Source organism: Vombatus ursinus, unplaced genomic scaffold (assembly GCF_900497805.2).
Source record: "Vombatus ursinus unplaced genomic scaffold, bare-nosed wombat genome assembly UNPS02000582.1, whole genome shotgun sequence".
Taxonomy (NCBI): Eukaryota; Metazoa; Chordata; class Mammalia; order Diprotodontia; family Vombatidae; genus Vombatus; species Vombatus ursinus.
In genome coordinates, this window is record NW_020940360.1 from 24488770 (window position 1) to 24502427 (window position 13658).

At 35.7% G+C, this 13658-nt stretch overlaps 1 protein-coding gene across 3 annotated transcripts in view; it reads right to left on the reverse strand.

Moving 5' to 3' along the window:
- FBXL4 (F-box and leucine rich repeat protein 4) overlaps positions 1-13658 on the reverse strand; it is a 140540-nt gene that overhangs the window by 12707 nt on the left and 114175 nt on the right. For all 3 annotated transcript variants that reach the window (XM_027856442.1, XM_027856425.1, XM_027856434.1), the window contains exon 7: positions 2344-2415. In XM_027856442.1, coding sequence (XP_027712243.1) covers positions 2344-2415 — 72 coding nt within the window. The remainder of the gene's footprint in view (positions 1-2343; positions 2416-13658) is intronic.

Genomic DNA, 13658 nt, shown 5'->3' on the forward strand with positions numbered 1-13658 from the left:
ATTTGTTCATATATTCATTCAAGTCATACAGCCAATGTTGATTAAGCATCTATTATATTCAATGTACCAGCTGGGGGAGGAAGAGGAAGGATGGAGAGGATGCAAATATAAATAAGTCATAGCTCCTCTCCTTATGTGTCAGATCAAGTAAAGACAGGCTCAGGAATCTAGGCAGATACACAGAGTCAGGAAAAGGCCAGAGATCTCAACCTGAATACAAACAGGGCTATGTTATTTCAGGGCAGAAAAAAGTAGATCTGAAAACTGGGAAAATCAGCACAGTCAGTCAATAAACATTTAATAAGTACTTCCTATGTGCCAGGCACTGTGCTAAGCACTGGGGATACAATGAAGGCAAAGACAGTCCCTGCTCTCAAGGAACTCACAGTCTACTGGGGGAGACAACTAAGTACAAACAAGCTAAACATAGGGCAGCTAGGTAGTGGAGTGGATAGAGCTCCAGCCTTCAAGTCAGGAGGACCTGAGTTCAAATCCGGCCTCAGACACATAATTACACTCACTAGCTGTGTGACCTTGGGCAAGTCACTTAGCCCCACTGCCTCATTTAAAACAAACAAACAAACAAACAAGCTATTAACAGAATAAACTGGAGACAATAGAGGGAAGAATTAAGAACTAGAATTAAGAAGGATTGGGAAAGGCTTCTTATAGAAGGTGGGATTTTAGCTGGGACTTGAAGGAAGCCAGGAGACATAGATGAGAGAATAAAGCATTTCATGTAGGAAGGACAGCCAGTGAAAATGCCTGGAATTGGGAGATGGGAGTGTCTTGTTAAAGAAAGAGCAAGGTCAGTGTCACTGAATCACACAGTATGTTCAGGTCTGGGGAGGAGAGTATAAGGTATAGAAAGACTGAAAAGGTTTTGGTGAGGGGCATGGCAGGTTAGAAAGATCACTTTGACAGCGGAGCATGAGGGAGAAAGGGCAAGTTGGATGTTAGTATTGTTAGCTTGAAGTCTAAAAGGAGACCAAAATCCAGGGTGTCAACCTAAGCAGAAACAGAGAAGGCTGTTAATAAAGGTATACAGTAGGAACAAACTTTTTTGACACTAGTTGTCATTAGCATTACAGGATAGCAATCTGGTATCAGATACAAAAACCTAGATATTTGAAGACTGTGGTACAAGACAAAAGACTGGTGTGTAAGGCAAGAATTCTGTCACCAGAGGACTAGGTACAAGGTAGAAGGCCCAGCCATGGAAGAGCTGAGATACTAAGTAGTTCCCAAGGACAAGGTCAGAGTCAGACCAACATAAACACTGACTTGATGCCACATCAGGGAGTTACTGACATATGGATCTTTATATTCTTCCTTTCCATGGCTAAAACTGGCCAAAGAGTCTCTGACAGGCCTGAACCTATATATGGTAATAAAATTAGCTTCTCTGTTAAGAGTTTGAAGGATAAAGGGCATGCAGCCTCTTTGTCCTCTATTCCCTACCATTTGGTAGCTCTGAATCTTCTAGAGGCCTTTTATGGATATGGTTACTGAACAGAACCAGACTAGTGACAGCTGCTACAGGTCATCTTTTCTTGGTCTATACAAGGTTTAAGGATCATTTGGGGATCTCAAGTCTGCGGTACCACTGTAGCTATTGTGAACCTCCAAACTGCTCACTTAGGGTCCTTCTCTAAGAGTTTAAAAACAAAAAAGATTTTCTGGGTGTGCCCAATAAATACTAAAATTGTTTGGGGTGGGGGAGGAATTGTCTGGTCCTATATTACAATGAAGGATGGGGTTGTCTCATGGTAAGCATGGAATTCTTCACTATATATAGATCCACTAGTATACACAATAGAATTCCACTATCCTTTGAGAGAGAATGAATTGATTTCATATCATTTATATTTCTTCCCTCACATAATCAGTATGAAAAAGATGGAAAGTCATTAATAGGTTCTTTCAGTTTCACTTAGAATCACACAATTTTAGAGTTAGAAGGGCCTTTAGCTATAATTGAGTCCTATCCCCTAATTTTAGAGAAGAGGAAACTGAGGCCCAGAGGGACTAAATGACTTGCCTAAAGTCTCTGATCACAAGTAGTAGAGCTAAGCTTATCAGATTGACTCTGAGTCCAATAGTCTTACTAATTTCTATACCATTCTGTCAGTTAAGAAGCATTTATTAAGCACTTACTATATGCTGTGCTTGTATAATATCATCAACATTTCAATTTTATATAAACTTTAATTTAAAAGAAATATCTGAAAATGGGTGGGAAGGAAAATGAAAGAAAATAATTTACCATTAATTTGTAGCAGGGTTGGGGGTGGGTAGTGCACACAAAGGGGAAAAAGAGTGAGAATATTTTCAAATACTTACCATTACACAGCTCCCCAGACTGAGGTGCTGAAGCTCTGAACAGAAGTTCAAAATGCTGAGCAGCGCTGTTTGCTGCCATTGGGGACCACATCAGAGGCAAATATGGAAAGTGAAACAAAGAGAAGAGGTCAATTAGACATTAAAGACTGTCACCACTTTCCCTGAAATATAGCTCAAAACCTAGGTTCCAGAAACCACAAATGCCATTTAATGAGTCCCCAGGTGCTCCAACTATTGATTGGCTTAGAGTCAAGGTAATCATTACAAGCCTCAATGTAAGTCACTTTGGATATGGTTTTGCATGCCCTGAAGATACCCATATTCCCTATGACCTCTCAGCTCATTTCCCAAAGGAAAACTGTTTGAAAGTCTGGTAAGTTTGAACAACAAGTAAAGCTAAGCCAAAAAACACAGAGGGCTGGTGACATCCCTAAAGAACAGCAGCAGCTCTGACATTCACTGATCAGTTGCTGCCTGATGGAACTGCCAATAGAGTCACAATGAATCAGGATTGAGCTGGTGACTTTAATGTCAAAGGATTCTCCTTTGCTGACAAGGATACCAACAACCATTGAGCACCTGTCACTAGGAACATGCTGACTGAAACAAATATAATGTGTACTTTACAGTAATGTTTCTGTCACTTAAGCCCCTTCCGTTTTATATGAGGAAAAGTGTCTTACCACTAAGGAAACCAAAAGTTACATTAGACTATTGCTTCGGCATGACATTTAAAATTATCTTTAAATATTGAAATATAACTTTGTATAAAACAATTCAAATCAAGCTTCAGTTTTAATCCCCTTTCCATAACATTAAAAGTGTTTTTAAAGTTTATTTAAAGTATTCTGACATAGTAAAAATTCTTAGGATTTCAAATAAATCAAACAAAAAAACTACACCTTGCTGACAAAGTTATGAAGATATTTTATAACCTTTGCCTAACTACTTCTAAGCCTTCTAGAACTGTGAAAAATATCACTATTTTTTAAAAGAATGTGTTGCTTGAAAAAGTATGGTATAAACACCTAGTCGAAGCCCAGTTAAGATTCTCACTGAAGAGAAATTAATGAGATACTTCAAACAAAATAAGCTTATTTTTAAAAAAAAATTACAAGCCCTTGAGGAATACTATCAAGTATTTTTTTTTTAAAACAAAATCCACTTTAACACTTTGCTGTTAGGAATTTCTTTGCAATTTTATCTACTACAGTTATACTTGAGTTTCAACAAACCTTAGTACCAACACAGACTACACCACCAGCTACAGTCTGAAGCATTTGTAAGAATGTTAACATTGGAGGGAATATATATACTGAAGCCTCCCCTAGAGTTGTACTCAACTGCCTCATCACAATAAGGAGGTAACCTGTGGTGCTCAAAGGCTACTTTACAATGGAGAACAAACTCACAGGTCCTTCTAAGTTGGAAAGCTTTGCACACATGCCAGATAACAGACTGAAAATGCTGTCCAAGGGCCAGTACAACTAAATTCAAAGAGTATCATTAGCAGGTTGTTCATAGGATAATTAATTTTTCAACCACAGCAACTCACAAAGATTGACTACAAAGGCAGAAAATGAATTGTGATCTGTGTTGACAGAAAGATCCATATTAACAGAGTCACAGATGCCTGGCACACTGAAGTATGAACACATTTTATTTGGTGGATTCTAAATAATCATTGGCCATTTTTTCTTTTACAAAATGTTTACGCCAGAATTCTTTATAATGTTTTATGTTACTTCAATTTGAACTTGGAGAGGCATAAAATTCTGAAACTACCTAAGTTTCACATATTTTGAGGTTGAGGAAAACTTTATTCAAATACATCAATTTCAATATATGTATTTGTTTTACTTGACTCTGTATATAGATAACAAAAAGCTTTTTCTTTTTTCCTCTTCCTCTTCAATTGTGTGAATATGAGTATGGAGAGGGGGAGAACTGAAGGGAGATGGAGACTATGGATAAGGCAACAGAAAAAAAGAAAGAAAAGAGAGTCATCAAAGCATTTAAAATACACAGAAGGGAATAGAAGTAAGGTCAGGAGGAATCACAGAAAAGCAGGACAGCTTTGAAAGTTACATGTTAAATTTAAAAATAAAAGCAAACTGTAATAGAAAGCTGCAGTTTCATATATAATCTTTTTTCTGGGGGGGAGAGGTTTGGTTCTCATATGTGTATGAAAGCACCCATTTTATTTAGTGTTTACATATAGAATTTTAAAAAAGGTGCCACTAATAAATAGGAAAATGTAAATTAAGGAAATGAACACTTTCTAAAAATAAATATTTAAGTTAAATCTGGAAGTAAAGATCAGAATAAACCTTTTTAAAAAAAGAAAAATAACATAACAGTAAGTTATATGATACTTACAGGTTACACAAGTATACCATTCACAAAATCCTACTCTGATCTCTCATTGTGGCATGGGGAGGATCTTAAGTGCCTACTATGTGGCAGACCCTGAAAAGTACTGGGGATATAAAGAAGGGTGAAAAACCATTCTTGCTCTCAATGAGCTCAAGGAGAGTCTAATGGACATTAATTGCAATTACAATTTCATACCAACAGCTTAATCAAAGTAAATTAATTGCCACAATCCTACCTTTCCAGTCTTCTGACCCTTTATTCCCCTCTACTGGGGAACAAAATTCAATAAAATATCAATAAGAAATACTTTAAAGTTTATGTATAAATTTTAGCAAGCAAATGCTCTATGACCCAATAACATTGGCCTCCTTGTTATTCCTTATACAAGACAGCCGATCTTCCAATTTTGCCTTTTCATTGAATGTCCATCATGCCTAGAATACTCCCACTTCTTTCCACCTTAAGGCTTCCCTGGCTGCCATTAAGTCTCAAATAAAAACCTACCTTCTGTAAGAAATCTTTCCTGGTACCCTTTAATGCTAGTGCCTTTCCTCTGAGATGACCTCCAAGTTAGCTTGTGTGTGTGTGGTATATGTATACGTATATGTATGTATATGTATACATATGTATACATGCAGTTTGTACAATCCATTTTCATGTTGTCTATCCCGTTCAATTATGAGTTCCTTGAGGTAAGAACTCTTTTTTCCTTTATTTGTATCCAGTGCTTTGCACAATGCCTGGCACATAGTAAACATTTAATAAATGTTGACAGAATGAAACTAGCAGAACCAAAAGAATGTTGTATACAATAACAGCAATATTGTTCAAAGAGTAACTGTAAATGACTAAGCTATTGTGAGTAATATAATAATTGGAATCAACTACAAAGGACTTATGAAGGAAAATGCTATATATCTCCAGAGAAAGAACTGATATATGGAAGTATATATATTGTATGGTTCCATATGTATCTCTACCAAATCTTGGCCTTCTCTAATATGGGGTTGGGAGGGAAGGAGGGAAACAACCCAAAACTCAAAAAGTAACAACAACACAAAAGAAAAAAAAAAAGAAAAGAAAATGCTGTTGAATTGACTAGACAAGGAAACCAAAAGAACCCATAAAGCAGTGAATATTCAACATTTGCCAAATGGAGGGAAAAGGTTACAAAGGCAATATAAACTCATCTTTAAGATCTTATTTTAAAAAGTATAATGTATGATGATGAGCAGTGTTGTCTCATAAAGAAAAGAAGCAGTGTAGGGTAAAAACAATTTAAGAAAACTTGGCAAGAAAGAACTAAGCAAAGCCATCTCAAGGGCATTCAAGGGGAAAATGGAAGGAGGATTACAAACAATAAAAATGTAAAAGATTGCCAAATAACATTTTAACAAACAATTTTCTCCATTAAGAACAGTAAAAACATCCCAGTTGGACCTTAACATCACAGTACCGGAGGCAGAAATGGTGCTAAAGAGACCAAAGATGGGAAAAATTACCATAGTATTGTACTACATGCAGGAGATACAATTGTGAAGGTTGTTTCACCAGACTGATATAAAAGATATCTGAAGGAAGGAAGGTACCAAGCCATGTAAAAATCTCAGACCTTATTAATATAAAAAAAATGACCAAAAGAAAATCAATTACTACAAACCTATGCCTCCTCTCCCATCTATATAAAACCTTTGAGAGTCATCTATATGTGAAATGAGGATATCTTTGATGACAGAACTAGCAGGAAACAAGTAGGTATCTTCTGGTGATATTATATGATTATAACTTATTAAGTAACATGATCTTTTAGGGAATAAAGTTGCAAGTCACCCAGAGGGTAATGAAAAGGCACATGGGAGATATAAGTAGCCTGTAACATATTACTAATTAAAAATTAAATATTAAGAGACATAAATGACTAATTTCAAGTGTTATTACATTCAATCATTTTTCAAAACTTCAAGAATTGTAGAGATATAATAAATGAAGAAAAATTTGTTAAGGCATATTTTTATAATAAATACAAAGTTTCTGATGGACTTCTATTTTGGAAATTTATTAATACTTAAACTTCTAAAGTGTTTATTCAATGTCTGTGAAGAACTAGATTACATTGCTAAGGAAAGTTGTGAATAATATTTTTAAGGGGTGTGTGTGTGTGTGTGTGTGCGTGTGTGTGAAAAACTATGCAGCACCATAAAATAAGCATATGGTTAATCCAAGCCTGTGCCTGCAAAATCTCCTCTAGGTTCCTATGTGAGTTCAATAGGTGATGGACAGAGAAAAGAAGAGAATGAACTTTTTCTTTAAAAAAAATTTTTATTGATATGTTTTGTTGTAACAAAGAATAAAAAAGCTTAACAAACTCAACTATCACATTCAAAAAGACTGACCTAATATATTCCTTCACTTCAGACATAGTCAATAAAAATTTATTAAGCACCTACTATGTGCTGGGCACTGTGTTAAATGTTGGAGATACAAATAATAAAAAGAAAGACAGTGCCTGCCCTCAAGGAGCTTACAGTCTAATGGGGGAAGACAACATACAAAAGGAAGCTGAAAATCAGTGGGGGAGAGGGATGCAGCAGAGGAAAGGTACCACTCTAGGGGCATTATGTAGATGTTCAAAGAAATCCAAAATCAATGTAGCTAATGGAAAATAGGAAGAGGACTGTGCTGGATCCCTTCATTAAATGGAGCATCTGGTTCAACTCTCTAGTTAGAGGGTTCAATCAGATGGGCAAAAAGTACTGATGAAATATGAGTATCAAAGCTGATTCAATCTTGTAAGATAATGAGATTTTCCAATGATGTATTCCTCAGAGCAGTAAGGCATAATGAAAAAGTCAAAATACGTCCAAAAGCAATGTAGCTAGTGAGAAATGGGGAGACAACAAAGGGGACTCCACAAGAATGAAGGTCTTTTTCCCCTAATTCTTCACCCCACCCCCCATATTTCCTGGCCTGCCATGGTCAAAGAATCCATCACTTAGTGGCTTGTATCTCCCTTCTTAACAAGGTTGGTCCTTGGAAACTTGACAATTTGTCATTGAGACTATATTCAAAACCTTTCCAAAATGGTAAAACCTATTAGAAACTATTATCCAATGGGATGTTCTTTGAGAACTCAAAGTCACCTCCCTGCCAAGGAGGCATTAGAGTAGAACTCTCAAATACCCATGAGGTCAAATTTGCCTCCATGACACTGAATCTTTAGTTCACATTAAAAAAAATTAGCCAGAATTTATACATTTATGTATAGATGTTTTTGGTCAAAGACTTTGGGTCTGAGTTTCTTCTTAGATATTATGACCTGTGAATTACTGACCCTTTCTGCTGATAATTTTCTTTATGTTGTCTGATCTGGTAATCTATGGTATCTGGCTTGGCAGATATTAAGTGGGCAATTCTCTCTTTCCTTCCATATTTGGTTTTATGTTAAAGGCACTTTTTTCCATTATCAAGAACCAGGATCTTTTAAATTATGTTCCAGAAATCCAAATCCTGTTATCAGATACCATCTTCTTAAGTAGCTATTAATTACCCAATTTTGTAAAATCCTGTGAAGCTTTTTTTGTGAAATCCTACATTTGCATCCTGATAAGCTGGGATAACTAATTATTGTTAACATCAAGTTGACTTTCTTCCTCAGTACACTTTACACACAGTCTCCAGCAACTATTTCTTCGGCCCAAGAAGCAATGGCCTCTCTATTAGTACCATCTATGTTTGCAGTGTCATGTATGGATTCAAGTAATTGTTTGCTGTAGTCCAACAATCTCTTTCCTCCTCAGAAGATGAAAATTAATGCTTTTGTGGGACGGCTTCATATTGGTTACAGAGCTCTAAATGTTCGATGTCTTTGTTTTTGATTTCCTTCACTGTCACATTCTCCTACCCTTCAAACTCATGCATACAGATGTAAAGAATGTCCTCTTCCTCTTAAGATTAACTTTTCTCTTCGATTTTCCAATGTCAGACCTTCTTCCATTCCTTTAAGGAAAATTTCATTCTCTCTGATGACTTGGAGAATTGAGAACCATTCCTCTAACAGCATATACTTGCTGGAAGTGAGATCTTCAGTCCTCTATCATTCTTTTTTTTAAAATTTTTTTATTAATTTATTTTAATTTATCAACAATCACTTCCATAAGCTTTTAAGTTTTAAATTTTTCTCCCCCTCTCCTCCTCTCCCTCCCAAGACGGTATGCAATCTGATATAGATATACATTCCTATTAAACATATTTGCACATTAGTCATGTTGAAAGGAAGAATTAGAACCAATAGGAGGAACCACAAGAAAGAGGAAACAAAACAAAACAGAAGAAAAAAACTAGCAAATAGTATGCTTTGATCTGCATTCAAACTCCATAGTTCTTTCTTTGGATGTGGATAGCATTTTCCATCATGAGACCTTTGGAGATGTCTTAGATCTTTGCATTGCTGAGAAGGGTTAAGTCTATCAAGGATAGTCATCACACAACATGGATGTTACTGTGTACAAAGTTCTCCTGGTTCTGCTCACTTCACTCAGCATCAGTCCATACAAGTCTTTCCAGGTTTTTCTGAAGTCCGCCTACTCATCATTTCTTATAGCACAGTAGTATTCCATTACATTCACATATCACAACTTGTTCAGCCATTCCCCAACTGATGGGCATCCCCTAAATTTCCAATTCTTTGCCAATATAAAAAGAGCTTCTATAAATATTTTTGTACATGTGAGTCCTTTCCCCGTTTTTATGATCTCTTTGGGATACAGCCCTAGAAGTGCTATTGCTGAGTCAAAGGGTATGCACATTTTTATAGCCCTTTGGGCATAGTTCCCAATTGCTTTCCAAAATGGTTGGATCATTTCACAAGTCCATCAATAATGCATTAGTGTTTCAATTTTCCCACATCTTCTCCAACATTTATCATTTACCTGTTTTGTCATGTTGGCCAATCTGATAGGTGTGATGTGGTACCTCAGAGTTGTTTTGATTTGCATTTCTCTAATCAATAGTGATTTAGAGCATTTTTTTTCATATGACTATAGATGGCTTTAATTTCTTCATCTGAGAACTGCCTATTCATATCCTTTGACCATTTATCAATTGGGGAATGACTTGTATTCTTATAAATTTGACTTAGTTCTCTATATATTTTAGAAATGAGGCCCTTATCAGAGACACTGGTTGTAAAACTTCTTTCCCAGTTTTCTGCTTACCTCCTAATCTTGGTTGCATTAGTACTTTTCACACAAATAAAGTCAGAACTAAATAATTGGGAAAACATCAGTTGCTCATGGGTAGGCCAAGCTAATATAATAAAAATGACAATTCTACCTAAGCTAATTTACTTATTCAGTGCCATACCAATCAAACTCCCAAAAAATGATTTTATAGAGCTAGGAAAAATAAAAACAAGATTCATTTGGAATAACAAAAGGTCAAGAATATCAAGGGAACCAATGAAAAGAAATGCACAGGAAGGTGGCCTAGCCATACCATATCTTAATTGTATTATAAAGCAGCAATCATCTAAACTACTTGGTACTGGCTAAGAAATAGAGTAAGTGGATCAGTGGACTAGGTTAGGTATGCAAGACACAGTAGTCAATGACTATAGTAATCTATTGTTTGATAAACCCAAAGACCCCAGCTTCTGGGATAAGAAGTCACTCTGACAAAAACTGCTGGGAAAACTAGAAAAGAATATGGCAGAAACTAGACATAGACCAAAATCTCACACCATATACCAGAATAAAGTCAAAATGGGTTCATGATTTAGATATAAAGGCTGATACTATAAGCAAACTGGGAGAGCAAGGAATAGTTTACCTGTCAGATTTACGGAGAACAGAAGAATTTATGACCAGGTAGAGATAGAGAACATTATGAAATGCAAGATGGATAATTTTGATTACATTAAATTGAAAAGTTTTTGCACAAACAAACTCCTGTATCATTCCTGCTGGTAGTTCTTATGCCTAACTCTCATGTCAAACTACCTTTTTTGCTATCTAACCACTATGCTGGAGGGCTCAGTCTCTTGGGGTTTATGCATAAGGCTTATTTCTACAGCCACCTTCCTCCTTCTTCTCATGACATAACGCTACTTTGTTCAGCTACCTTTGAACCATAATTAGCAGACTCCTGCCAAAATCCTAATGCAAAAAGAAGATGCTTTCATCTGTTGTTTTTTTTGGAGGAAGGGAGAGGTTTTAAGTAACGATTCAACTATAAGCCATTTATTACTTCACCTAATTTCTCTTTTCTGCTTTTATCATTGATCAGTCTTCAGACAACTCCTCTGCTTGCATTATGATGTCTCTATCTCTTAGTAAGGATACTTTTTAAACATCTTTTCCCAGAATGGACATTTGAAAATATTTCCAATGTGTGAACTACATAAAATTTAAAAACACCACACACCTATTGATTATCAATGCAGAATAAAGTACTTGATTACATTCTGTCAAGACTGAAAAGTGCTTTGCAAAGAGTTCTTTATTGCTATTAATATGTCACAACTCCAAAGCATATCCAAATCTAATTTCCACGAACTGTTCTTTTTAAAAAATTGCTACCATGAACAGGCACTCAGTTTTTCTAACCACCATAGAATCATCACTAGACAAAGATACTTTAAAATATTCTTACAGATATCTCTTATTTTTTAGGCCACTTTAATATCTGAATAATACCCTTTCCCCTTTCTCTACTCAAATATCTATTCCTTTCAACAAATAAAAAAAGAGGGATATGTCCAAAAATATTAAATAATAGTCAATGTCATCCCAATTACTAATTTTTACTGAATTAGAAAAATAATAAAATTCATTTAGAAAAACAAAAAATCAAGAATATCAAAGGAAATAATAAAAAGAAAAATAAAGGAAAAAGGTTTAGCAGTACCAGATCTTAAGCTATATTATAAAACAGTAATTATCAAAACTATCTGACACTGACTAAGAAACAGAAAGGTAGATCAATGGAATAGAGCAGACATACAATTTACAGCAGCAAATAAACATAATAAGTTTATTTTTAGCAAGTGTAAATACTTAAGATTTTGGGATAAGAATCAATTATTTAGTAAAAATTGCTGGGAAAATTGGAAAGCAGTGTGGTGGAAACTGGGCATAGACCAGTATCTTACACCATTTACCAAGATAAGGTCAAAGTGGATACATGACTCAGATATAGAGATTTTAAAAGAAAATTAGAAGAACACAGAACATATTACTTACCAGACTTATGGATAGGAGAACAATTTATGAATTAAACAAGAGCAAAGTTAGGCATAAAACGGATAATTTCGATGACATTAAATTAAAAAGGTTTTGTACAAATAAAACAAATGTAGCCAAGATCTAAAGGAAAGCAGAAAATTGCCAGGGGGGGAGGGAGGAAATTTATAAACAGTTTATCAGATAAAGGTCTCGTATCTAAAATATATAAAGAACTTTGTCAAATTTGTAAGAATACAAGTCATTCTCCAATTAATAAATAGCCAAAGGCTATGAACAGGCAGTTTTCCAATGTACCCAAGACCTAACTTGCTCAGCTACTTTTAGGTTTAGGAATGCAAGTTAGCAAGCTATCAGCCTAGCAAAAATCCATTTAATCCAGGTGTAGAAGGTTAGCAAACTTCACTAATCACAGAGTCCTTGTGGTTGATAAAGAAGGCAGGGGTCATAGTCCAGACCACACACTGAATCATGACTTCTTCTAAAGTCCCCCTTCCACTCAGTCTCTGTCAATCTGCCCAGCACAAACAATAAGACAGAGAAGCAGGACCAGGAGACCTGGGCTTTTATTTGCAGTACACTGCCCTCCCTATGCCTGAGCCACCGCTGTATGCCTGCATGACTGGAAGGTAAGGGAGTCATACACACTTATATGTCTCTAAGTAATAAAGTGCCTGTCTCATGATTCTTTGAAAGCTTATATACCTATTCACCTACAATTCCCTCCAAGTCCTCATTACCTTTTGCCTAGACTATTACAATGGCCTCCTGTTTAGTCTCCTTGCCTTCAGCCTCTCCCAACTTCAATCCATCTTCCACATAGGAACCACCATACTCACACAGCTAACAGACTTTAGTAGCCTCCTATTGCCCCTTGACTCAAAACTTAAGTTATTCTGGTTGACATTTAAAACTCTTCAAAACTTGTCCCCTTTCTAATTTTCTAGTTTTCTTACACATGACTCCTTTAGCACTTGCAATTCAGTCACACTGGTTTACTTTACACACACAATACTCAATTTCCTATCTTTATAACTTTGTGACAGATGACTCATGCTTGGAATGTACTCTCTCCTTTATTAGGCCTCCTGCAATCTTGGGTTTCCTTTAAGACAGCTTACCATTTACAAGAGGCATTAACCAATTGCCTCACCCTGGCAGCTAGTTCACCCCCTCCCCACATTGTCTTGAAATCAATTTGCCTATGTTATGTATGAACTTCTACATGTTCATGCTGTCTAATCTACTAGAATATGAGCTCCTTGAGTGCCTCCATTTTGATGTGTGTGTGTGTGTGTGTGTGTGTGTGTGCGCGCGCGCGTGTGCATGTGTGTGTGTGCCTGTGCTGTGTCTAGTACTTAGCAAAGTGCCTGGAATATACTAAGCACTTAATAAATCTTTTGTTGTTTGATAATTAATTGAGTTCAGTGGTTTTTAAAATTCTTCCTTATCTAGTATTTTCTACTGAGGTACTTTTGTATTTTTTAACCAATACCAGAGAGTCTTGATGTTTACTACTTTATGATAGGATTTGAGGTCTGGAAGTGCTACTTTTCTCTTCATTCCTACTTCTTTTTCATTATTTGATAATCTAAAACTTTTGTTACTCTAAATGATTTTTAGTATTATTTTATGTAATCTGTAAAGTAAACTTTTGATTATTTAAATGATTTGTCATTTATCTGTAAATTAATTTAGGTA